Consider the following 26,212-nt stretch of genomic DNA (forward strand, 5'->3'; position numbering starts at 1 on the left):
CGGCGAAAGTGGTTATTTGTTTGATTCCATAATTTGCCTCTCTCATCGTGCGTTGACCAATCTTGCAACCTATTTGTTTTTCTTTTTCTTATTTTATTTGATTTCCCCTATGCGTTGCTTGTGTTGCCCTCCTTTCCTCGAAGATTGAATGTCTACCTTGATACCATACTGGCTTGCGGGCAAGTGGAAAATGACGGCTCAGGAAGCAGGAGACCAATCCCTATGGAAAAGGCACAGTAGGGCTTTCACTTATATAAGTAGCCTATTGATACTGGATGGAATCCCTTGATCGGGTATAAGTATGTTATGTATGGTACGGAAAAAATTGGACTGTTTCTTTCTTCAGTATCTTTTACCTCCACCCCATTTCTTATCAAATTTATGTTGATGCAAAGATCCTCCACTCTTCCTTTTTTTTTTTTTTTTTTTTTCTTTTTTTGGGAGTGAAGTAGGGCCAAGTACGTATAACTCTTTTAAGTGTCGTGAGAGATGGCAGGTAATTCACCTTGACAATGGCAAATGCACATAACTTAAATCTTGGACAGAAAAGGGACCGAGGCCAATTCAATTGAAAGCGAATGATCTTTTCCAGGGTGGGGGTAGCTGCTGTGTTGTGTCTATTCGCATTATAAAAGTTCTGCGGGAATCGAGGTAAGAATGCAGGCGGACGTAGATAGAATTGGTAAATTGGGAATAATAGGAGAAGGACAATAAAATACTATCGTGTCTAAATTGTTAATGTACATTTGTAGATCGGTCAATAAGAGAAGGCCGGGGGAGGGGGGGTATTGTAGATACAAATGTGGCCGATTGTGTGCTACAGAGGAAAACCTAAGGAAAGACCGCCAGGGTCAGGTACGGCAAAAGGGTCATTATTGGTCTGTTGAGTCGCTGTCTGAGGGGGTGGTAGGATCGGCTTCAGGGTCACGCTCCTCTCTTTGTCTTCCATGGCCGGTGAAGCGCGAGAGGTATTGTAGACCGGTTCTCCAAGCTCCGAGGGCGCTCCTCGAGCCTGCGAGGAGGCGACGCGTGGTTCCGCTGAACGTTGTTGTGTTTGAGGGTGACGAATGACGTTGCTCCTGGCGGGCATGTGGTGAGACTGGCTGATTGCCTCTGGGTTCTGAGGTTAGGACTGAATCTCGACTTGAGTAAGACACAGGCCCAAATGTCCGTCTTTTTGAGAGCAAGAGCCTGTATTCCGGACCCGGCAAAGATGTTCTTCGCTGTCGTTTACCTTCTGGGACAGATGGGGGGATCCGACGGGGGCTCCAGACTTGCTGGCTTCCCGATCCCGTTGAGAGATACGATCCCCGCAGTGCGGTGCTTTTACTTCGGGGTCGGCTATATACGGGATCGATAGAGAAACGAGCGAGTAACGATGAGCGCACGTCTGTGCCAGAGTCCTCGCCGTCAGAGTCGTCAAGTTCAGCCCAGATGGAAGCCGGGTCCATATTTGACGTTGAACTCCGTTTGGAAAACGTCGAGTACAAAGGAAGACTTGGGGTTCGTTGGTGAGGGGCCCGAAGAGGATGTAGGAGGGGCTCTTGCTCCCCTATCTGACCTTCTTCATCTTCTAATTCCAATCCAAGTGGTGTCGGTGCGTGTTCATCGACTGCTGCCATTCCGGGCCCTAAGGTCGCCTGAGATGGCCCAACGACAGGAACATGGCTGTCAATATCTTCTAATCGCCAGGACAGGCAGAGGACTCCAGCTAAAAGAACAATGGTGCCCAGTGCGACAAGTCCAGCATGCAAGCCTGCTAGCTGCGACATCTGTTGGAAGTAGATGAGACCATCTAGAATCGCGATAATGTTATAAATGCAAAAGACAAATGGGTAGAGGACACTGGTGCTGCAAAGTTTCAGACCACGGTGAAGGAAGTATAGCTGCGAGAGAGCCAGGCCGATCATAGCGATCAGGATGACCCATGATTGCCAGCGATTGAATTGATTCACGCGATCCACGATTGTCCGTACCAGAAGCTCCACAGCGGATTTAGCCAGGAGGAGAGAATGCGCCGAGAGAATACCGCTAATCAGTCCATAGCATAGCCCTCGGATAAGGCGGATGCGAGAGTGCGGTATATTAAGACGCGGTGCGTAGGAGTGGCGGACAGGATGATGCTTGGAACGAGAGCCTGACGTGAGGGCCTTCAACACTTTGGATCCAGCAAAGATAATAAGGACCAACACGGCTGTCCCTGCGACCCAGAGGATAAACTTTCGGCCCTGAAGAAGCTCGAGAAGTTGATCAAGGCTATGCGCCGGTTCTCCAATGGCACCAAAGATTGCGATTAGCACGGCACCAATACATACTAAGATGGTGCCAATAAGTGAGTATCTAGTGAAAGCCTCTCCCAGTATCAATGTCGCAAAGATGGTATTAAAGACGAGCCCAGACTGTTGTTTTAACATTTTAGCAAGGTTCAACAGGCATGGAGTCGGCACTACTGACTGCTTGCAGGGTCGAAAGCACGGGTAGTGGAAGTGTTGTGATCTGGATAGTACTTCCTACAACGTTCGAGACAACGAACATCAACATACCCAGCTGGAGCACATCAGTATGAGGGGAGTTTCGCAAAGTTGTGTTCATCTCATCCATACCTGCCATCTTCGCCGCTTATAGGGAGGCCTTCGTAGATCGTAGGGATGTTTTTCGTCTTCGAGGAGATGCGACTTGCGCTGGAGGGTCAGTCCGATCGCCTGGAGACTGGTTGAGATCACTCCAACAAGAACTCCGATCTGGCATATCATTTTCACGTCAGTCTCATTCAAGCCGTAGGATTTATATATGGTAAGAGGGACCCTACCGCAACGCTCCCCTGAGGCGACAAGTCACCAAGATTGCCCATCATGGGGTATCCTTATGCATTGGTCGTTGCGCGGGGAGAAGTGAGGACTAAACGCGGCACAGCATTAGACAGGACGAGGAGAGGATGGGAGTAAATGATGAGCCATTATATTCAAATTATAGTTGGGGATTAATGAAGCAGCAGGGGGGAGGGGAGAGATAGAGAGAGAAAAGGGGGACGAGAGAACAAGAAAAGAGGCAGAGAATAACACACAAAGAGGGGGGTGATCTCATATAGGATGCGGGCGGGAAAGGAAGAAGAAGATGAAGAGGTTCAGAGCTGAGAGCAGCCGCCAAGTCATCGGCTAAGAGAGACAGACCTCGTTGAACTTCCACTGGAGGTTTGTCTTTCTCCTCCTCGTCTGGTAACCCATTCTTCTTCCATTCCTAATTCTAATTCCCTTTTACAACTCATCTGGAGTTTGAAGATAAATAAAAGCTAGGTGACTATGCCTTCCCCCCCTGCTGAACCCTCCCCTTCTGACCCTGCCACATGCTCTTTCGGTATTCGTGTTGGGAACCCACTAGCTGACCTTGCCGTTGTTCAACCTCTACTCCAAATAGGAAGCTTAGCTCTCGCTCATTCTCTCTCCCTCTACGTCACCTATTCAGCTCTAGTTTCGGTTGGATATTTCAGACAAGATGTCGCAAACCCATGCTCTTTCCGACGATCAGGTATGCTGTGGTCCCGACCGGAGATATGCGGTGGTCCTCCTCCTCCTCCTCCCCCTCCTCCGATGCTCATGTATTCTCGATGGAAATAGGTCGCGGGGGAACTCCGCAAGATGACTGCCTTTATCCGGCAGGAAGCTTTGGAGAAGGCCCGTGAAATTCAGCTCAAGGCCGACGAAGAGTTTGCCATCGAGAAGTCGAAGCTCGTCCGCCAGGAAACCGCCGCCATCGACACCCTATATGAGAAGAAGTTCAAGCAAGCCTCCATGTCCCAGCAGATTACCCGCTCCACCCTTGCGAATCGCACCCGTCTTCGTGTTCTCTCCGCTCGCCAGGAACTGCTGGATGAGTTGTTCCAGGAAGCTCGTGGCCAGATCTCCGGAATCGCCACCAAGGATGCTAAGAAATACGAATCTGTGCTGAAGGCTCTGATTCTCGAGGGCTTGTATGCTCTTAACGAAGATAAGGTGGAGATCCGTGCGAAGAAGAGTGACTACGATGCTATCAAGAAGGTTGTGGGAGAAGCAGAGAAGGAGTTCAAGGAGAATGTCGGCAAGGATGTATCGGTAAGCTTGGACGAAGAGGAGCCATTGTCAGAAGATTGGTGAGTGCTTTTAGTCTGCGCCGTGCTGCGATCTCCGAAATGGCTTTCTAACACCTGATTTCCAGTGCCGGTGGAGTTGTCGTCATTGGTGGCCAGGGCAAGATCGAGATTAACAACACCTTTGAGGAGCGACTGCGACTGCTCGAAATCGATGCCCTCCCCGCTGTTAGGGAGACGCTATTCGGAAAGAACACCAACCGGAAGTTCCACGACTAGAAGCATACCTCCTTTTCCAATCTACTATATCTGCGCGCTTTCTTCTTGTTCCATCCTTGTATCTATGTAACTTCTGACCGACGTTTCTCAGCTTCCTGCTATTCCTGGGAAATCACCACAACTTGTATACAGATTTACCCTTTTCTGCGTTTCTCTTGTTCTTTTAAGATTTGCTGTTAGAGCGCTGTTAGAGCGCTGTGCGGAGCAAGTTCTTCAACAGGTATCATCTTAGAGGATAATGAAGTCATATATGGTATAAAGATATGACCTCAAGTAGACCATTGGCAGTAGCTCTGGGTTGAAATCACCTATACTCAAGTGGGTTCCCGAATATATAATTCGTAGCCAAAATCTTGCCATGCTAGCAACTGAACCAAAATCTCCTTCAATCTGCAATCAATCCAGGCCCCCCAATGCTGCCTTAGTATAATAGCCTGCCTCGATCAATCTAGCCATGGCTGAGCGAGCGCATCAATCCATCCCTCCAACCAGAGTCCTGCGCAATGCAAGCAATCCCCGAAATTGATTCCAGCCAATCTTCCAATCCCATAGTCCCTTTCCAGGTCTTCTTTCCCGTGTAGCCCGGAATCCAACGGACGGGACCTATGTATATCTTTTCTTCTTGCTCGGTAGAGAGACGGGAGGGACGGGAGGAGCGGGAATGAACAAATATAAAACGCAATGCAGGTGCAGGCAAAAACGTTCGATGGACGTGATCGATTTTGCTCGTGATGTACCTAGGTAGGTGGGCAGGCGAGGGGTTAGTTAAGCTGGCTGAAGAAAGGTAATGCGGTTGCGGGATTTATTAGAGTACCCGACTAACCGAGCAAGCAAGCAAGCAAGCAAGCAAGTAATTGCAATTGACTCCTGGAGTTAATTTCTTTTAATGGAGTACGGAGTATGGATGGGATTCATCCTTTGGTTTCCACTTCCGGAGCACGATTATCATTTGGCGCATACTAAGAAAAGGTAATGAATGCAATGCAATGCAATGCGATGTCTGATGAAACTACCTACCTAAGGGGCACTGAGAGTTTGTTGATCTGGGGTGAGGTGGTGGTTGGATGTTTCTATTTTCCATTCTTTCTCTCCTCTGACTAGATACCTATGTAGAAGCTAGGCGATTCTATACCTAACCCCCCCTCCTTTCCAAAACAGCCAGTGTCGGACGCGTCGCCGCTCAGCTCAGCTCACTACACGGCTTCAACTTCCTGACCGCATGTAGCTTCCGACGTACAGATTTGCGATCCATCTTTGACCCGATTGGGTGTTCGGGTTCATCAGCTACCTGGGTACTGCTTTGAAGAAGGCCTTCAGTCGGACCGCTAAGCTACCTGACTGACGCTACATACGGAGTACTTGTGTACCGTGCAGCCTGGGGAGGAGGGTTGGCTGGGGAACAAACATCAGGACTGTATTGACGTGGTGCTCGGTGCTATTCCTAGGGATTTCAGGAATCTAGAGATGGGAAGATTTCCGGATACAAGATTGTTCACAAGGTCTGAGTATCTATGAGAGGAAACCATAGCAAAGTAGAAAGGTAGACGTCTATGTTCATATACGCTCTATGCTTGGATGTGTGCGCTATATCTATCTGTGTTTCCAGCCTAAATTCCAAATAACATCAAGTCAAATAAACTAAAATGTCCTTGGTATTACCAATCATTCCCAAGCCGATAACTATTATTCAAGGTAAAGTGCGGGTCGACGCGAACAGCATCCACCTTTATTAACGGGTTGCCCGATCATAGCAGCTGGATAAGAGTAGATGAAAGTAATAAGATAGCTGCATTGGGGGTGTAGATAGTCAATACTCCGGGATCCTCCTGTAGGCGTTCCTCCCCCATGCCGGGATATATGGATCGCCAAGCGTCGAGAGACTGATTGTAAGTACTCTGCATTGTGTATTATTCACTGGCGACTCCCCCCCAAAAAAAACATCCACTTGCATCAAGTTTCAAGGGCTCAGCAGGAAACCTTTCTCACCGCCCGTTTCATGTTCCAATCTTGAGTTTCAACCTTCCATTTTGATGATGTGGACTAGTGGAGCCGTTATGAAGACCGAGTGAGTGAGTGGGTCGACGGAGGACTACTCAGGGGAAACCAAAATACCGCACCGCGTATGCTCCGTCCGTACTCCGCAGATGGCGTATAGTGCTAGGCACCCAGTATTAAGCCGGGCGGAGTAAACTTGCTGGCGCATATCCTTCGGAGATATAGTAAAATTGGACGGCCAAATAAGCGGGTCGAAGTGTAGAATTGTTCTGACTGCCAGGGTTCTCAAGATACTGTTTCGTTCTTGAAAGTAACCGTTTTGTCGTTCTTCTTTACGTATTTTAGAAGGTTGTGTTTTTTTCGCGGAGAACCGAGTTCACCAAACAGAGCCTTTTGCGGAGGTGGCCTTGATCTGACCGAGTACAGGATGCGATAATGCAAAGACTCGAGAGCTTCTTTCGCGAGGGTTCGCTTAAGATGAGAGGCACCGGAATCTTCAATGGCCGTGAAAATCTTCTTAATTCGATCAGCGAGCATGTCAATTTCGCGATCGAATTCCTTCTCTGTACCCCTGTCAGGAAACGAGGCCGCAGACCATCCAGAGTCAATGACAATGTTGAGGAATGTGATAATAGCACCAAGCTCTCCGTAGTCGCATTCCGTGTGCCTGTTCCGTTTGTGACGCTTCATATCGAATCGGTTGTCTTTGAGAATGTTGACGACTCGTCGTACTTCATATATCCTATCTGCGGACCCAACAGTAGCCAAGGGATCGTTGGTCAAGAATATCATGCCAAGACGGCGTCTTAGTGACGCGATCCAATCATTCGTTGGCGCCATATGTTCAAGAAGACGGGCCTGCAGTTCTGCGTCCTTTAGGGTAGTGTGGGCAGCCAAACAAATCCGATCGATCTAAGATTATTAGCTTTGTCTCTTAGCTGTTGGTGTAAAATTGAGGTTGTACAAATTCATTGGCATTCCCCCGATTTATGCTCTCCAAAACTGCAGCTATAGTTCTCTCCAGCTCGGAACAGATTATAGAATTGCGTGTCAAGGAAGCGTCAAGTGTAAGGCGAAACAGAATGTTTAGGACATACTCTCGAGTATTGTTCGAGAAGCTACTGGTGCGTTAGAGAGATCCAGACAACACAAGTATTATGAACTCACTGGGTTATGGTATCGCGAAGAAAGTCTAGAATGAAAATCAAAGCTGTGTGATGTTGAAATTGCCCATGAAGTGGATCACCTGTGAATAAGCATTTAGTATGAAGTAATCCCGTCCAGAGCGCATGTCTTACTCTTAGTGTGCGAGTCCGGGATAATTGGCTCGGAGATGGTTAAGGCTTTGGAGCTTGCACCTATTTGTTCAAAGATAGTTTTGATATCTTTTGGCCGAATTAGGGACTCTAAACGTTCTGGTGCGGTATGCTGGAGAGATTTTAGCCTGAATTATTTAGAAACAAATAGATACGATAACGTACCTTTAAAGCCCTGCAGTATGCGTGTCTCAAATTATCGCGTGATTCGGTAGGGACTTGACGAGAGTAAGCGACGTAGCTGCTTGGAATGAAAGGGTAAACTAACTAGAGTAGAAGATCCATGTAATTAATTCATCAGGGAGCATGTTTCTCGATGACGCGAAGTCAACCACTCCGGAATGGAAGGCTCGCTCTCTAGACTCAGGCTCTATGGACTGTGAGAATGGGAAATAACACGGAGAGAAAACTAGCAATGTACTAACCTCTCAGAGTACCCAGGTAGGTCAGAGGCAAGACAGAATCTCGAGGGAACTCCGGGGGAGGGGGGATAGGCCGTTCGAAATCAAAGAACGACCAGGACTTCCCTAAGTCGAATGCCTCCGTTCGTCGGACGGCGTCGAGCAAACGTTGAAATTCGGGACCATCATCGACATCATCTTCTAAGGCGGTTGCCAGAATTCCTTCGTGTAATTGCTTATTCCGGTTTGTACTGGACCAGTCAGAACTAAGATCGCGATCTAACATGGCTCTCAGTTTTGCGATACCAGCCTCGGTCTCATTGTCATCAACAGCTTGTGTGACTAGGTTATCAAGCGTATTTTTATACATTGGCACTGAGGCTGCGGCCTGGGAAATGCTCCAGGGGTTCTTCTTGTTCGCGGACCTGCCAGAGCGTAGCGACATTCTCTCAGTTTCGTGATCCATTTGGTCACCCCTTACAAGAGGAGGCTTTGGAGGCAAGAATCTCGCAAGCATATCTTCCGGGTCCTCAATAGACCCTATAGAATCCGTGTCATCGCCATCCGAACTGATTACAACCTCCTTCCCATTCTTGATCACACGCTGGGACAAATTCAAGGTTGATGCTGTGTCCGTGCTCTGAGAGCTCTCCTGGGTCCGAGAGGCAGTTTCAGTGATTTCTTCAGTGGATAAAAGTAACGATCGTTTCAACTGGGATGCTGGTCCATCTGGTGTTTCTGGAGAGGCAGCCTGTGATGGAAAGGATGAGGGCGAGAGCGACGGCTCGGGAAGAGGGGAGGCGGACGCGGGGTCTTCCACCTGCTGTGGTGAATGATGTTCCTTAGCAGTCACTACGAAATCCGGCCGCTTGAAATAATCGATAACCCTCCGCGCCCGAGGCATGCCGGATACTGGGAGAAGGGAATCCTGGTTATCTGGACCTGTATCCGTTTCCTGGTCCTTTTTAACTTGCACGTCAAGCACACGCGTAGCGCTTCACGAAGTCACCTGACTATGAGTCAGCAGTGTGCATTTGATGGAGATTTCTTTGTTTGTGGGGTTTCCAAAATGCTCTTTTATCCATGTTTTTGATAGTGATTCTATTTTTGAATCAGTTAGCGCAGCTGTTTTATTGTTGGAGCTATTGCTTCGCGAGAGAAATGGGTTCGAGTTTCTTTGTTTCTTTGGCCAGCTCAATTATCGAGCCCAAATGCCTCTACACTATAGTGTTGGATGTAACACCAAATTAATCCAAGTACTTTTCAGAAACAAAGAAAGATATGCGCGTCGTGGAGGATTTATCATTGCCGGATATCCTCCTAGATACAGAGTATTCCTGTCAGCTGGAACAATTGAGGCATGCAAGTTATACCTCCTCTTCTGCCTGGAATGGAATGTAACGTCCGCAAAAGCGTCCTGGGACATCAAGTAGCTAACAATGATCTGCTCTCTACAGTGCTTGACGGTATCAATCTTAAGCATCCTGGCATGTCTTACTCTTATGGAGCGTTCTACATCTGGAGGACAAACGAAGGTTCAGCAAGTTCAAATAGCCCATTTCGGAACAGGCTGGAAGGGGAAGAAGCGTCGATCTTCTCTTAGGCTCGCATCTTATTCCCCACCACAGTTCATGGCTGATCGGACCCGGGCCGTATTTTATTGCTTGGGTTTTCCAGCTGAGGGGGGGCTGATTTTGGTATTTTGGGGTGTACACTGTATGGAATATCGGGGAGGTATGCAACAGTATCTCCACATGGACTGTTCGGAGTCAGACGGAGTCCGTTTGGAAAGTCCGTGGACCCTGGGGTAAGATGGGTCAGAATTAGAAACACTGGAGGAGGGGGAGGTAAGATGACGGCAGAAAGATTTCAAACAAATCCGGCCGAATCACGATGTTGCGGAAGATTCAGGATAACTTGGGATTAGTAGTATGTAGTAAGATTCTACGCACCTTTTAACCTTTAACTTTATACTTGTAATAATAAATTTTGCTCACGTACTTCTGCCGCAACACAGGAAATCCAAAGACAATTGATATATTACCAGATACGGGTTTAGATACGAAACTGATGGCGGTCTATCTTTAATTACAGAGTACTCTGTATGATCTTCGTAATAAATACCTTTCCACCAGATTTTTAGAGCAAAGTTGGATGGCGATGGAGTATACCTATCCGTAACCTAGTATAAATTAAATAACGGGCAGTGCCCCCAGGGCTGAAACTATAGAAGATGATAAGATTTCTCCTTATGCCCAAGAGAGGCAGTGTAGAGATCAGGTGCTATTTTTCTTACGCCAAATTGAGTTGTATCGAAACGGTTTCGAGGAAACAGTCTGAGCTCTGAGGATTCGAAGATCATCCCTAAATCCCAGCCCAGCCCCTGGGAAGATGGTTGGCGATGGAAATTCATAAGCGCAACAGGGGGCCACAATTTACTCTATCAGGAAGGCGAGGTGGTGGAAGCCAAGACTTGAAAAAGGAGATGGAGAACTGAAGAGAAAAAAAAAGGGGGGAATAAATTGAAATGAAGGCTCGGAAATAATGCAGAGAAGCCTGACCGAACATTTTATCAGCGGAGTTAATTCCATGTCAGGACTCAAGAGTTAGCACCGAGAGGAGCCTGCAAAGATCGAAAGATAACTTGTGAGTTATGGGGCCTGTCACGTTAGGTTCCTCTCCATCGCCGACGGAGTACTGTATCCATAATTGTCATATTGCGTACACTCAGACACTGTATAAAGTGTATATTTGGAAACGACAGCCCTGGGCTGTGTTATGCATCTGTCCCCTGCCATAGGTGGGTGGACCTTCTGGCATCACCATGTGCCGTCCCAGGTGAGTCTTAGTCTATTAGCCTGTTTCAGACTACATCTTCCGAGTATGTGCTATTTCGGTGCACAATCAATTGCTGTCCCAGCCTTGGGATAGAATTGTTGCCATTTGGGAAAGAAAACTTTATGCATCGGTTGCTGTGGCGGCAGAGAATACATTCCCCAGATTGATACTGGTGAATAGTGACATGCCAGGGTAGGAGGTACATGCCGTGACTTCCGGAGCAGAGAAATCAAGACGACAGCGCGGCAAACTTAAGGATGATTGGTTTCAATGACGATTATTTTTCTGGTTTCCTTGGTAGCACTTTAGACCTAGCCCAAATGTTCCGTGCGGAATAAACTTGGGACCCAGTATCCGCGGGGGGGATTCATGAACATAGGTAGATAACTAGAATAGTTAACAAAATTAGTGGATGCTGAATAATAACTTCCTGGATCGGATCGGAAATTATTAACGGACTGAGCAATCGCCGTCTCCGAATAAGGAAAAAAAAAAAAAAAAAAAAAAACTAAAGCTTGAATCCAATACTTGGGACAATATTGTTATTTCTCTTTTAACTGCGAACCAGCATCGCTCTCTGTACAGTCTCTGGTGAGGCTGGAGGTTCCTCATGGTACTTCGTACTGTTGTACGTTATGTGTGTAAAATTACCGGGAGGCGGGATGTTGGCTGCATCATCAGCCTGCTAAACCATTTAGTAGGTTACCTAGTAGTGCTACCATAATAATCATGGATGCTGGGTTATGAGTAGAAGGTAAGAAAAGTAAATAACAGATTTCTAGACACAGAAATCACATGAAGCTGTTGAACATTCTATATCAAATACAGAGTAGACCTGGTAGAAATTTAGTACTCCGTACAAAGTAGACTTATAGAGTACTGTAGTATCTAAACGATGGACGGTATTTAAAAGGGTTGGAATTTACAAATTTCTCCCGGAGTTATGTAAATGGTGTTCCCGTATTACCGATGTGTTGACTCAGAAGAAATTAGTCTGTCAATCCCCTTAGCATTGTATTTGTACTGCATTGGTAATATACGCTCCTCGTTTCCCGCGCCTTCAAGAGGAGGGATTGTCAGCCTGCGGTCCAGGAAATGCTGTCCTTAACGAGTTTTGATTTTCACCTTGGACTCTTCCCTTCAGTTTCCTCGAGTGCTTGAGGTTCTTACCTGTTGATACTCTTGTCTCTTATATAACTTTCCTTAAGCATTTACCTGGCTTATGGTGTTTAATTCCTCACATTCGTTTCCTCTTTTCTTCTAAACCCGCCATCCTGTGTTTTGTCAGCCGCCGAACCTCCGTGTCTCGTCCTGATCAGCTCCTTTCAGCACCAACCAACCCTTGTTGCTTCACCAATTGCAACACCTAGCAAATATCGTCCCGAGTCCTCTCTTGATTCCGATCGATTCTCCGGCGTTATCCGCATATTTATCGACGGACTGGCTGCGCTTTAGGATCCGGCTCGTAGGAGCGGATGCTCCCCTCAAACTTCAATCTAGCACGGTTGCCCAATCTATACCCCTTTGCTGGCCAGAAGTAATCTAGATGGCTTCAGTTAATTTTGGCGCCGAGGAGAATGAGCCGACCCCGGGGGTTCGCCATGTCGACAGCAATATCTCGAAGCCGACGCAGCGCCAACGATGGGCGACCCAACGAGCTACTGGCACCGGAGGTATGCGGAAACGCGTTTCCATCATGGATCGCTTTCACAAGCGCATGGAAATGAGAGATGAAAAGCGAAGGTCTGCTACGGGTAACTCAACGATAGGGACCCCTCCGCCAGAAACCGTGGGGGAGCCAGGAAGTAACAGAAGGGTCTACTTCAATATCCCGATCCCTGAATCGGAAAGGGACGAAGATGGCCATCCCATCGCAGATTTCCCTCGAAACAAGATTCGGACGGCCAGGTACACGCCCTTGACCTTTATTCCCAAGAACCTCTGGTTTCAATTTCATAATATTGCCAACATTTACTTCCTTTTCATTATCATTCTTGGCGTAAGCTTTCTCCCCCCAATGCCTGCAAAGCGCAAGCTAATAGCTTTCTAACAGTTCTTCTCCATCTTTGGTGTCGATAATCCGGCGCTGAACACTGTTCCTCTAATTGTTATTATTGTTGTCACCGCTATTAAGGATGCTGTTGAAGATTGGCGCCGGACGGTTCTGGACACCGAGCTAAACAACTCCCCCGTATATCGATTAGTTGACTGGCACAATGTGAATTCCACCGAAGATAATATTTCATTGTGGCGACGGTTCAAAAAAGCTTGTACGCGAGGCACCATCTTGATATATCGAAAACTGAGGAGTGCGACGCAGAAGGATGATGACTCGGAATCCTCTGATGTCGATCGACGTGCGTCATTTTTAACCACCGCTTCTCCACGAACATCCATGGCCTCTGAACCAGGCAATCGTGGGATTGACGATGCTATTCAAATGACACCTGTTCCGTCCCCGGTACCCGACGCGCGCTCAGACTGGCCACTCCCAAGCCCAAATCGCAGCCAGTTCTTGCACCCAGACGAAGCTGCTCGTGACAGCATGGTGGCCTCCGAAGGCTCTGCTACTCATCCAAAAAAGAGTGGTAGTGTTGTGGATATGTCGAAGCAAATCGTTGGTAACGCTCGGTTTAAGCGCGACTATTGGAAGTCTATTCAAGTTGGTGATTTCGTTCGACTGTACAACGGCGACCCTATTCCTGCGGATGTGGTTGTTCTGTCGACATCCGATCCGGATGGTGCTTGCTACGTGGAGACGAAGAGTCTGGATGGTGAGACCAACCTGAAGGTTCGACAAGCCCTCCATTGTGGTCATCAAGTCAGACATGCCCGCGACTGCGAGAGGTCTGAGTTCGTGATCGAGAGTGAGGCTCCACACCCTAACCTATACGCTTACAACGCTGCTCTGCGCTGGGACCAGCGTGATCCTGATTTCCCCGAAGCTCCTCGGAAGGAGATGGTGGAGCCAATCACGATCAACAACTTGCTCCTGCGTGGATGTTCTCTTCGTAACACTGAATGGGCTCTTGGTGTTGTTGTCTTCACGGGTGTTGAGACCAAGATCATGCTTAATTCTGGCGTGACACCGAACAAGAGACCTCAACTCGCTAAGGATTTGAACTGGAACGTCATTTACAACTTCATTATCTTGTTCTTCATGTGTCTCATCTCAGGCATCGTCAATGGCGTTGCATGGGGCTCCGGGGACAGGTCGCTCGATTATTTCGATATCAAGTCCTACGGCGGTACTCCACCAGTCACCGGTATTATTACTTTCTGGGTCGCCCTCATCTTGTTTCAAAACTTGGTGCCTATCTCACTGTACATCTCTCTTGAAATCGTTCGTACAGCCCAGGCCATTTTTATTCACAGTGACATTTTCATGTACTATGAGAAACTCAACATTTATTGCATTCCGAAGTCCTGGAATATCTCCGACGATGTTGGACAGATCGAATATATCTTTTCCGACAAGACTGGTACATTGACCCAAAACATGATGGATTTCAAGAAATGTACCGTGAATGGGGTGTCTTACGGCGAGGCCTTTACGGAAGCTCAGATCGGCCTCGTTCGACGACAAGGAGGTGATGCGGATGCGGAAGCTGCACGAGCTCGTGAAAAGATCGTTATGGATACTACCAGGATGATTGAGATGCTTCGAAAGCTGCATGACAATCCGTATTTGCGCGACGAGAACCTGACTTTTATCTCATCGGACTTCGTTGCCGATTTGGATGGACAGTCTGGGGAAGCTCAGAGACAGGCTACTGCGCATTTTATGCTTGGCCTGGCGGTATGTCACACAGTGATTACTGAGCACACACCTGGTGACCCCCCACAAATCGAGTTCAAGGCACAGTCTCCCGACGAGGCGGCTCTAGTCGGTACAGCGCGCGACTGTGGCTTTACCCTTCTCGGTCGATCTGGCGACGATCTAATCGTGAATGTCATGGGAGAAGAACGGACGTACACTGTCCTGAATACTCTAGAGTTCAATTCCACAAGAAAGCGCATGAGCGCAATCATTCGTATGCCCGATGGCAGTATCCGACTCTTCTGCAAAGGTGCAGATAGTATCATCTATTCCCGTCTAGCCCCAGGAAAACAGCAGGAACTCAGACGGGAGACAGCAAAGCACCTTGAGATATTTGCGCGTGAAGGTCTCCGCACTCTCTGTGTCGCAGATCGGAAGCTTACTGAGGAGGAGTATCGTTCATGGAGCAAGGAACATGATATTGCCGCCGCCGCACTAACCGACCGTGAAGAGAAGCTCGAAAACGTTTCAAGTGCCATTGAGCAGAATCTCATGCTGATTGGAGGCACGGCTATTGAAGACAAACTTCAAGACGGTGTTCCAGATACCATCTCTTTGTTGGCCGATGCGGGTATCAAACTCTGGGTTCTTACTGGCGACAAAGTCGAGACTGCTATCAACATTGGATTTTCGTGCAATCTGCTGAACAACGATATGGAGCTGATTGTGTTTAATATCTCGGAGGACCAGCGGCAGCAAGCATCGCACGAGCTTGACACACACCTGCAAAAGTTTGGGCTTACAGGCTCTGATGAAGAGCTTATATCTGCCAGAGAAGACCACTCCCCTCCTGGGGCAACTCATGCCGTGGTGATTGATGGCGAAACCCTCAAGCTCATGCTCTCCGATGAAATGAAGCAAAGATTCCTCCTCTTGTGCAAGCAATGCAAGTCTGTATTATGCTGTCGCGTCAGCCCTGCCCAGAAAGCGGCTGTCGTACGACTGGTGAAGGAGGGTCTAAATATCATGGCTCTTTCCGTTGGGGATGGTGCTAATGATGTCGCAATGATCCAAGCAGCTGACGTTGGTGTTGGTATTATCGGTGAAGAAGGTAGGCAGGCTGCCATGTCATCAGACTACGCCATTGGGCAGTTCCGATTTCTACAACGTCTTATTCTTGTTCATGGACGGTGGTCCTACCGACGGATGGGAGAGACTATTGCCAACTTCTTTTATAAGGTATGTAAACCCTCAGAACAGTTTTGCTATCATTAACTGACAACCCGGGAAAGAATTTGGTATGGACTATCGCCCTTTTCTGGTATTCAATCTATAATGACTTCGATGGCTCGTACCTCTACGACTACACCTACATTGTCTTGGTCAACGTCGCATTCACATCGCTTCCTGTGATCTTGATGGGTATCTTTGATCAGGATGTGGATGACAAAGTGTCGTTGGCAGTTCCCGAACTCTATATGAGAGGTATTGAGAGATTGGAATGGTCGCAGACGAAGTTTTGGTAAAGTCCCTGCCAAAGGTATTTTGTGGGTCTAATCGCACTAATTGATTTGTAGGCTATACATGTTTGACGGACTTTACCAGTCCGTCATGTGTTTCTTCATGCCATATCTTCTGTATCAACCAGCGACTTTCATACACTCCAGCGGAAAGGATATCAGCGATCGCACACGAATGGGCATCCTTGTTGCTTCTAGTGCCGTGATTTCTAGCAACACATACATCATCATGAATACCTACAGGTGGGACTGGTTGACAGTCTTGATCTACGCGATCAGCTGCTTACTTATCTTTTTCTGGACTGGGGTCTACTCATCGGTTTCTACATCCGCCCAGTTTTACGAATCTGCGGCACAGGTGTATGGAGCGCTCTCTTTCTGGATTGTCCTTCTCTTGACCGTTACGCTCTGTCTCCTTCCTCGATTTACTGTCAAAGCCTTCCAAAAGGTGTTTTTCCCACGTGATGTGGATATTATTCGTGAACAAGTCACGCAAGGCAAGTTCAAATATCTGGATCAGTATGAAGCCTTTGTCCCGCGTAGGGCTGGTGGTGGCTCTAGTGACGATTCCACAGCCTCATCGGATCTCGGGAAACCGATAAACCCGAACCCGAGGCAGGATCCCTTTTCGGATGATCAGCGAATTTATCCAGAGTCCGTTGCCCCAACGGTTCGTACGCACAATCCACGCAGCCAAAACGGTAGTAACGGAACGAATTATGCATCTAGTCTTGATACCACTCAATATCCCCACCTTCAGCCAGTGGATTATGTACGGCCCTCGGCGAAACGAACCCGGCACTCCTTCGATAGAGTTCGACACAGTTTCGACGCAGCTGAAGACTTCCCGTCAGTTAACACCTTGAGCCGTGTGGAGTCGACCATAACAACCGGTAACCACGAACCGCAAAGCCCCCATGGCCCATTGAAAAGTCTTCACGATCCCCCATCGCACCGCGCATAAGTCTATCTGAATCATTTCTGCTATACATATACTAACATTATGTCCTCGACGGTTCCTGGCCGTTTTCTTGCCAACGCAGTTTGATCTGTTTCCTATCTTGTTTGACGAGTATCTGCCTCCTGTTTGTTAACTACCCTCTTGCTTTTTTAAAACCACTTGCTTATTCCCCGATAGAAGGCGTTCGGTATACATAATTGGGTGGTTGGGCGCAAGATTCCTTTTCACTTTATTCCCACGCTGAAGCTTTCACCCGTCATCTTTTGCCTTGACTGGCTCTTCTTTCCTTTGGCGTGTTGCCTAACTTAACATTCATTTTCAAGCTTCTTTTCTTGTACAAAAGCATTTCTGTGAATGCGTCTCCCACCCGAGATTTTTCTCTATATTCTTCTTCTTTGCCGTTTAATTTTCCTATAAATATTTCTTTCTCCTTTGATTGAAGAACACACAGCTGCTTTTGAAGCTAGCATGGGACGGGAGATGAGCTAGCTATACGTGGAGCGGAGGTTTATGGATGTGATGTGATGTATTCTAACTAGAGCCTCCACATACACCATTAGTGTGGATAATTCCCCGAAGGATAATGGGCTTATCTTTCAAAACCTGCATGTTTTCTTGGCCTAAAGCTAGGTCTTCTCTTTATGTATCCTGTAGCTCGTAGCGGTAAAATCTCGATCAAGAGCGCGCGTCTCTGCGCGTAAAGTGGTTCATTAGCGCGGTTCACCCACCCACCGCCTTCCGGTCAATATCCAACTAAGTAATGCCTCCAGCACCCATTACGATTTTTCTCCATTTATTGAAGGAACCTTAGAATTCGATCACCCTGCAATTAGATCTTTGATACCAGTGAGGGATTTTATGGGCTGCTCGATTCGGAGATTTCTCGAGTGATATAATCCCCCTTGGCCATTTGTTCATTCATGTTTCTCTTTTCGCACGATAGTGGCATAAACGTTTATCGCGCCTTCGAAGTGTTCAGCTTCTACAAGCAACTATGGCCATCTAGGCTGCGCTTTTAGGAGATCTGATAACCGGGTTGATTCTTGCAGAAGCTCTCTAACTCAATTACATTCACCCAACTGCTATCATCCCCACTTTCTCCCAGGAATGTGGTGTGATTTCTTGTCAGCGGAACAGACTACGCCAGGGTTATTAGCTGATAGCCATGGAGTTTATGGATATTGTCGCGTAAGCTATGAAAAATTGATTCATCTGACATCTACTCTTGTTTTTGGTTATGGCTACTGAGCGGTTTTCGATTTGCAGAGAGCTCCAGGCCCTCCCCAACGATGTCCACATCCTATGTCCCCGGCAGCATGATGACGACCACGCACGATATGACGATGAGACGGAGGTAGACGAGTCAGGAAAAAGTGTTGCAGAGTTGGTGTTGGAGGCCAACACTCGCAGGGAAAAGTTCTTGTCTTGCATGCGAATATTGGCCTTTAACCAGGAGGAGGTTGAAGAGCTGCAGAACTGGATTTGGCGCAAGATAGATGACGCGCTTGAGAAGTGCGATCTTTGTATCAAGCAGTACTACATGGGTAAAATATGGCTTATGGATCAGCTCAAGGAGAACTATGATGAGGAGGATATCGAAAAATTCTCGCGGATGCTAGACGAGTGGGACATCAAGCGGATCACAAAGAATTTGACGACAGCAACAACAAAGCTGAGAGAGGTTCCGGCGGAGCAGATTGGACTGCATGTGTTAGATCGGGCATCACTACTGTCGATTTTTGAGACGCTGAGCTGTGATGCTATGCTGCGTAATGATAGCCTGCTGAAGGAATATTTCGACGAACCTTTCCAGCTGATTCAGACCAAGCGCACTCTCAAAGTATCAGATTATATCCCGGCTGTCTCCCGTTTCCTGTTTGATCCCAACCAAAGCCGCAGCTTCTGGGCTATACATTCTTGGATGCGATATCCACGACCTCCCACGACCGCGGAGTTCGATTGGGCGATTAAGGAGGGGTTGCTTGCTGCATTGAGGACGGCCTCTCAACAGCCGATACAGGTAGCTGTCATCCAGCGACTTTGGCGTGGTATGCAGATTGTGGTGAAGAGATTGGATAAAGACCAGATCACTCATAATTTGCGCGCCCTTGAGATTGATCCCTGCCGGCTTTCCGTGGATCACCTTGCAATCCAATCTCCTGGGCTACGCTTTACTCTAAATACAATCCAAACTTTTCTGGAAAAGGCTCCCGGCGACTTCTGGGATGCGATGCAGACAATATCACCCCAGGCTATCGTCGAAGTCGTTTTTTATAACCCTCAAGTCGATGCTTTTCTAACGCAGGCTACCGACGGAGAGCCCTATGAAAAGTCCGCGATGAAGGATATACTATCGTGGGTCAGTCCATTCATGTCATCACTCAAAGGCGCCCATCAACCTACAGCATGCAGATCCCTTGTATACCAACTTCTCGATCGACTGCAAGATGCACGATTTCCAAACCTGGCTAGGTATCATTGCTTTCATGTGGGCCTAGTTAGTCTGCTTCATACACTTCGCAGTTTCACGGACCACGAAGCATCAAGAGGTTCAGTCGCCCGTGTCGTTTTATCGGAAACTCTAGGTGTCGTGAGTGAACATATAAATAAAATTCTTAAACCTCCTCAATTCGCCGTGGAGCAGGGACGCCAAAGGGAGATCAAGTCACTTTGTATGGATGTCATTCGCAATACACTAGCCCTTGAGTGCCAATCCCTAAAGAGTGATTATGAAGTCATTCTCCGGCAGAACTCCCTTCAGCACGGTGTCAGCACATATTCCTCTACTATTTGGGATGCGGTCGTTCAACACCTTCATGAGGATGACCTGGCTCTCTCAACATCGGCCTTGCTAGGTATATTACCCCTAGTTGGTCTAGAGAAATTCCCCACCAAAGGGGAGTCAAGCCCAGAGAAAACACATTTTAACTCCATCTATGGCCATCTTACTCATCTTTCTTGCCAAATTATTGAAAGACTGGCCGATTTCAAACCAGATCATCTTGACGAATTGTTTAAAAGCCAAGATACTGGCAGCGCTCTAATATCTGCCCTTTTCGCAGCCGATCACAATACCTATCAAGCTGCAGTGGATCTTATCAAAAATGTTAGCGGCCAGTCGGCTAGAAGGGATGCAATCTCTCATCTCCTCGAATCTTTCTTTACGACGACAATGTACGGACTCAGCTGGTCGTTCCGACGTATTTCGAATATGAAAACATTTGCCTCTGCACCAAGAATGCTCCATACAGGGACAGATATCGTGGATATACTCTGTGACAGCCAAACCGGTATGCTCAGAACCCGCAAACTTGCTGACCGCAGAGAGATCCTCTCCCTCCAGAAGCTCTGGGAGTACCTATGGCAGGCTTTGACGACAATTTTTGACGAGACGGAATCATGGCATCTCAGAGGTAATGATAAGGCTGTAATGCTAGAATTCTGCCGGGACAGTATCCAGTTCGCCGACCTCCTGTTCAGCCAGTATGGCGTGTTTTTAAGTGCTGTTGTGGACGCAGATCCGAACCAGGAGAGCTCTGCGCGCGAGAACTTCATTAAGCCTCCGACTGCTACCATGAGTGGAATGGTCAAATGGCTCCGACTCAAGGATGAATACCTGGCAACAACATTGGTTGGCCTTGTTGCGAAAATCCTCCGTCGTCTGGGAGAACTCAGTGTGACAACAGTCAAGGAAGACGCTTTGAATTTTATCGAGGGCGTTGCAGTAAAGTCCACTATAAAGACCATCATTACCCCACGGGAGAAAGCAGAGCTTGTCCGCGCACTAGAGGCTTACTATAAGAAGCCTGTCGTAACCGCATCGACGGCTAGTCTCAAGAAGCAGAGTATGATTACTGCATTTGCAAAGCCAGCCGAGCCTTCAGCTTCTCCCAGCCCTTCAAGAACAGCAGACGAGTTTGAAGAGGCCGATCTTTCCGATGATGTTCTGTTACAGCTTTCCCGATCTGTTGAGCTTAACAAAGAAAGGCTCGCCGCGGAAGCGAAGAAAAAGGCAGAACGGGCTGCAAAGGCGCTCCCTGTGATTCCGAAGCCCGCCCCTGCTCCACCGAAATCAAACCTTTCAGTTCAAGCCTTCCGCGAGAAACGCGAACGGGAGCGAGAAGCTAAGAAGAAACGTGATCTAGCTGAACTGGCACGGTTGAAGAGAGGTGCTCCACCGCATGGTGTTGCTGAGCAGACTGCTCATCAGGGTTCTGCGATTGCTGGGATTGGCATAAAAGGCAAGGACCACACCCCTGCTGAGAGCATGATGGTTTCATCCGGCTCGGAGTCGGAATCGGAAAGTGAAGATGAACTTGATAAAGAACTCTTTGGTCCCAAGACTGGTTCAAAACCAGATGCGGTAAAGGCGTATGAAGAGAGTAAACGAATGTCTCTCAGGCAACAAGGCCCTGTCAAGAAGATCAAGCAAGTACGTTCCGCAAAGGATATGCGAGCTCGTTTGGCGCCAGACCTATCATCTCTACATCGGACCATTCTTGCCTGGGACTTTTTTGCAGCCGGTGATCTTCCACCGAATTCCGGGCGCACTGATTACAGTCTGGTGTCCAATACATTTAGAGACCCTATCGAGTATCAGAGGACATTTGAGCCCCTTTTGATACTTGAGGCCTGGCAGGGGTTCCGGTCTTCCAAAGAGGAAGGCTCCTTCAAACCCTTCGAGGTCAAAGTCGCCACACGTCTGTCTGTGGACTCCTTTGTTGAAGTTAGCACGGTGATGCCAGCTCTTGAAGTCAAAGATTACGGTCTGGGTGAGGCAGACATTGTTCTCCTCTCTAAAGGCAATTCCCCTGCAACGGATTCGTCAGCACCTCACTGTCTGGCAAGGGTTTCTGGCATCAACAAGAAAAAAGGCACAGTCGAAGTTTCTTATAGGGTTAACCCAGGTATTCCTTTCATCAACTCGCTAGGCCCCGGTGCCACAATCTGGGGGGCTAAAATAACATCTCTCACACCACTAGAGCGTGAATATGGCGCTCTCATGGCCCTGCAATACTATGATCTATGCGAGGAGGTTATCAAAGCGAAGCCCTCACCAATCCTCAACTATTCAGATGCAAGCCTCAAGCTCGTGGCTGACAACTACAATGTCAACCCAGCCCAGGCAAAGGCCATTAAGTCTGCGTTAGACAATGACGCTTTTACCTTAATTCAAGGTCCCCCTGGTTCTGGTAAGACTAAGACGATTGTAGCACTCGTGGGTGCTCTTTTGAGTGGTGTACTCGGTGAACAGGGAGTATCAATATCACGACCATCAGCGACAAGCAGTACACGTGGACCAGCAAGGACGACCACCTCGAAGAAGCTCCTTGTGTGTGCTCCCAGTAACGCAGCTGTTGATGAATTGGTCATGCGTTTCAAGGACGGTGTTAAAACAATCACAGGTCGTCACGAGAAGCTATCGGTGATTCGCCTGGGAAGAACTGACGCCATAAACACCAATGTCCTTGATGTAACCCTGGATGAACTGGTGAATGCCCGATTGAATCGAACTTCACGCAGAGAGGGGGGGGAGGTGGACCTGCAGAAAATTTACATGGAGCACAAGGCTGCTGATACTGCTTTCAAAGAGACTCGCTCTAAGATTGATCAGTGCAGGGCCCAGGGCCTTCCCGTCCCGCTAGAGCTAGAGCGTGAATTTGATCTACTCAAAAAGAAGAAAACGCAGCTCAGTCAACAGATTGACAATGCTAGAGACAAAAACCATTCCGCGGCCCGTGATGCCGATTTAAATAGACGACGAATTCAGCAGGAGATAATTGATGGTGCTCATGTTATCTGCGCTACCCTTAGTGGAAGTGGACATGAAATGTTCCAAAACTTGAGCATTGAATTCGAGACTGTTGTTATTGACGAGGCAGCGCAGTCTATCGAATTGAGTGCCCTCATTCCGCTCAAGTATGGATGCTCCAAGTGCATTCTTGTTGGAGATCCGAAACAGCTGCCCCCAACGGTTTTGTCGAAGGTTGCGTCAAAGTTCCAATACGAGCAGAGTTTGTTCGTGCGTATGCAAGCTAATCACCCGAGGGATGTCCATCTACTGGACACCCAATACCGTATGCACCCGGAGATTAGTGTCTTCCCTAGTACGGCGTTCTACGATGGCAAGCTTCAGGATGGCCCGAACATGGCTCGCCTTCGTGCTCGCCCCTGGCATCAAAGCGAACTTCTTACTCCGTACCGATTTTTTGATGTGCAGGGTATGCATCAGAGTGCCACAAAAGGACATTCCTTGATTAATATCGCGGAACTGAAAGTTGCCATGCAACTATACGAGCGACTGGTGACGGATTTCCGTGACTACAACTTTAGTGGTAAGATTGGTATCATCACACCTTACAAGGGTCAGCTCAGGGAGTTGAAAAACCATTTTGCTGCCAAATATGGCAATGCAATTTTCAGCATGATTGATTTCAACACGACGGATGCTTTCCAGGGTCGAGAGAGTGAGGTTATCATTTTTTCTTGCGTCCGGGCTTCTAACAAAGGAATTGGTTTCTTATCCGATATTCGTCGTATGAACGTCGGGTTGACTCGTGCCAAGTCATCGCTCTGGGTCCTTGGTAATTCACAATCCCTTATTCAAGGAGAGTTTTGGAATAGTCTCATCAAAGACGCCCGCCGGAGAAACGTGTATACTGAAGGTGAAATTCTCAAGGTTCTTCAAAAACCACAATTTACCGGTTACAAAAACATCGATATGGTTGATGCAGATGCCTCTGAATCTGCAGTTCCATCTAGAGCTGCATCTGCTGCATCTATATCTCGACCATCATCCGCCTCCCTGGATAATCTTCCTTCGCAATCACCATTTTCTGCAACCGCATCCGCCAAAGGCACTCCACCCGCTTCTTTACCTGACGGTCCTTCAGGAGGTCCAAATGGCTTGGATGAGACCCGCATGTGTGGATACTGCGGGAGCTTCACTCATATGACGCATAATTGTGATAACGAGGAGGTCAAAGAAATGGCCAAAGGCACCTGTTATAGATGTGGAGAGCCAGGTCACACGCGTTTTGCTTGTGCTGCGGAACGCTGCACAGAGTGTGGGCAGTTCGGCCATGCATCGAATAGCTGTCGTTCGACCAAAGTTTTACCAAAACACGAAAAGAACCGAATTGCACGGGAAGAATACAACCACGCAAGGAATCAAAAACAGCGAACTGAAAAGCAACGGCTCAAGCAGCTTGGTGGACACGATCCCAAGGTGCCGGTTATCCAGGTTACCACCGAACAACCTGCCAATGACAACAGAAAGTCAGAGAGACCTAGGCCTGATCATGCTGCAGGCTCCAGCAAGCGCAAGCGTACCGACTCCCCAGTCGCAGATGCTTCAAAGAGTGCCCGGCCCCGAAAGTTCGAACAAGGCGCGCCACCTACCGGCCCCAAGAACCAGCGACACAAGATTGACGCTAATATCCCGTCCAATACGGAGGTATGTTCATACATTTTCAAATGTTGCTTAATCCCAAACCAACTGACACGCCTCTTAGAACTTGGTTAAGCCGTCTAGAGATGGACCAGCCTATACTCCCCTAAGTGGCAAACCTTTGAGCAGCACTCCTTCCGGTCCGGATCCTACCAGGGTATGATTGACTACCAATACGCTGATATATGAATTGCGTACTAAACCCATCTTCACGAATATAGCAAGCTCCTCGGCAACCACAGCAAAGACCAAGCAACGGAACACGGCCTCCACCGCCGATGCGGAAAAGGAAAGAAGTCGATCCCTTTATTCGCCCAAAGCGAAGATAGTGATATCCTTCTCTTCAAGCCATGCCCGCATGAGCACACATCATTTGAAGACTGATCACATGCAGTTGGGGATCAACTGATGTTTCTCCAGAACCATGCGTGTGTTTCTACTTTTATGCGCACGATTTCAACGGAGCTCATTCACTCGTTCTTACACTCTCTTTATTTTCCGTCTTTTTTTTTTTTTCACTTGGGCCTCATTTTGCATCCTTTATATCATGTCGCTAGGATCGGCCCGTTTTTGATGAAGCATTATTTCCGACAGCTGGCCCGTGGGGGCGAGGGCCGAGGTATTTTTGTACATGATGCCTTTCTGGCACGAATAAAACAAGCATACTATGGCGTTTGGGCATTTGTTTCCGATTTATAATTGCATCAATCAAGCAAAAGGCTTGAGCATCAGAGGGGGGAGAAAGGAAAGCTCCCTGTTGTCGATACATCTATCAAGACATGGAACAAATCTAGCATTTGGGTTTGAATTTGGAGTTACCAGTAGACATTGATATCCGGGATTATGAAAGTGCTCACATTCAGGGAGAAGAAGGAGAAGAAGAAGAAGAAGAAGAAGAAGCAGTTCATGGGGCCCAATTGCTTTCGAAAACCATCCGTTACAGGTTCGACCTTGAACCTTCAGGAGGTGAATCAATTACTCAAGAGATTATCATTTTGGGCTGTTCTGTTGACATGTTGGATGCTGTGAAGTCGAATGACGCCACCTCTTGAGGAAGTTGACCGGAGGAGAGGTTGCTAGGATGTACGTATCTCTGTTTTAGCTGTCTACAGTATAGTATTGAGTATTCAGAGCGCTTACCTCGAATCCCGAGCTCAGGTTCCTGGGGTTGAAGTTTCATCTTGTATACTCCGTACTAGTAGTTGCATATACTCTCCGTACTCCCCGGTGGTATACTATTATGCTATCAGTAGAGAACCCACACGGCAGTAGGTACCTTAGTCCGCATGCTGCTGAAGATCTTTTACTAATGAATTCTCGATAGCACCATATATTGCCATTTTTCTGATATCTGAGCTATTATTGGGAGAATGAATTAGGCATTGAAACTATGAACTATCTGCTGTAAGCCTCAAGGAGGTGGGCTCTGGGTTTCCTTTTTTTTTTTTCCTTTTTTTTTTTCAGTAACGACGCGGCTAATTTCCCTTTGACTTCAGCTTTGCTTATAGTCAGTACTTTCTTTCTCCTTTGTCCGCTGGACTTGGGATATCAATTAGGGCTCGGAGATGGTTAGTGGACTTACTATACGCCAATGGTTTGTTGTTATTTGTGGCTCTCCACAATATTAGT

General features: G+C 47.7%; 6 protein-coding genes across 6 annotated transcripts; 4 read left to right on the top strand and 2 right to left on the bottom strand.

The window, feature by feature from the left end:
• Positions 1-411: 411 nt before the first annotated feature.
• P175DRAFT_0484655 (DUF803 domain protein) lies at positions 412-3,223 on the bottom strand. The gene is made up of 4 exons (XM_040895578.1): positions 2,810-3,223; positions 2,604-2,741; positions 2,455-2,547; positions 412-2,399 (listed from the first exon to the last, which is right to left on the bottom strand). The coding sequence occupies exons 1-4, from the start codon at positions 2,852-2,854 to the stop codon at positions 873-875; spliced, it is 1,803 nt and encodes a 600-aa protein (XP_040750330.1). The 5' UTR covers positions 2,855-3,223; the 3' UTR covers positions 412-872.
• P175DRAFT_0503761 (H(+)-transporting V1 sector ATPase subunit E) lies at positions 3,142-4,634 on the top strand. Its single transcript, XM_040897702.1, has 4 exons — positions 3,142-3,293; positions 3,415-3,525; positions 3,615-4,126; positions 4,192-4,634. Exons 2-4 carry the CDS (start codon positions 3,493-3,495, stop codon positions 4,340-4,342), a joined length of 696 nt encoding a protein of 231 aa, XP_040750331.1. The 5' UTR covers positions 3,142-3,293; positions 3,415-3,492; the 3' UTR covers positions 4,343-4,634.
• Positions 4,635-6,622: 1,988 nt separating this feature from the next.
• P175DRAFT_0534723 (uncharacterized protein) lies at positions 6,623-8,958 on the bottom strand (the record flags this gene model as incomplete). The annotated part of the gene is made up of 7 exons (XM_040900162.1): positions 6,623-7,249; positions 7,302-7,455; positions 7,505-7,583; positions 7,636-7,765; positions 7,819-7,871; positions 7,922-8,023; positions 8,079-8,958. The coding sequence occupies 7 exons, from the start codon at positions 8,956-8,958 to the stop codon at positions 6,623-6,625; spliced, it is 2,025 nt and encodes a 674-aa protein (XP_040750332.1).
• A 183-nt stretch (positions 8,959-9,141) lies between these two features.
• P175DRAFT_0503765 (uncharacterized protein) lies at positions 9,142-9,976 on the top strand. Its single transcript, XM_040897703.1, has one exon. It carries the CDS (start codon positions 9,445-9,447, stop codon positions 9,655-9,657), a length of 213 nt encoding a protein of 70 aa, XP_040750333.1. The 5' UTR covers positions 9,142-9,444; the 3' UTR covers positions 9,658-9,976.
• Positions 9,977-12,438: 2,462 nt separating this feature from the next.
• P175DRAFT_0442295 (uncharacterized protein) lies at positions 12,439-17,136 on the top strand (the record flags this gene model as incomplete). Its single annotated transcript, XM_040894117.1, has 4 exons — positions 12,439-12,891; positions 12,946-15,891; positions 15,945-16,174; positions 16,230-17,136. 4 exons carry the CDS (start codon positions 12,439-12,441, stop codon positions 17,134-17,136), a joined length of 4,536 nt encoding a protein of 1,511 aa, XP_040750334.1.
• A 1,162-nt stretch (positions 17,137-18,298) lies between these two features.
• Positions 18,299-24,912, top strand: P175DRAFT_0442009 (putative tRNA-splicing endonuclease; the record flags this gene model as incomplete). The annotated part of the gene is made up of 4 exons (XM_040894096.1): positions 18,299-18,321; positions 18,400-24,589; positions 24,648-24,740; positions 24,805-24,912. 4 exons carry the CDS (start codon positions 18,299-18,301, stop codon positions 24,910-24,912), a joined length of 6,414 nt encoding a protein of 2,137 aa, XP_040750335.1.
• Between the last annotated feature and the right edge of the window lie 1,300 nt (positions 24,913-26,212).

The sequence above is a fragment of the Aspergillus ochraceoroseus genome, assembly GCF_002846915.1.
Source record: "Aspergillus ochraceoroseus IBT 24754 chromosome Unknown P175scaffold_7, whole genome shotgun sequence".
In the NCBI taxonomy this organism is placed as follows: domain Eukaryota; kingdom Fungi; phylum Ascomycota; class Eurotiomycetes; order Eurotiales; family Aspergillaceae; genus Aspergillus; species Aspergillus ochraceoroseus.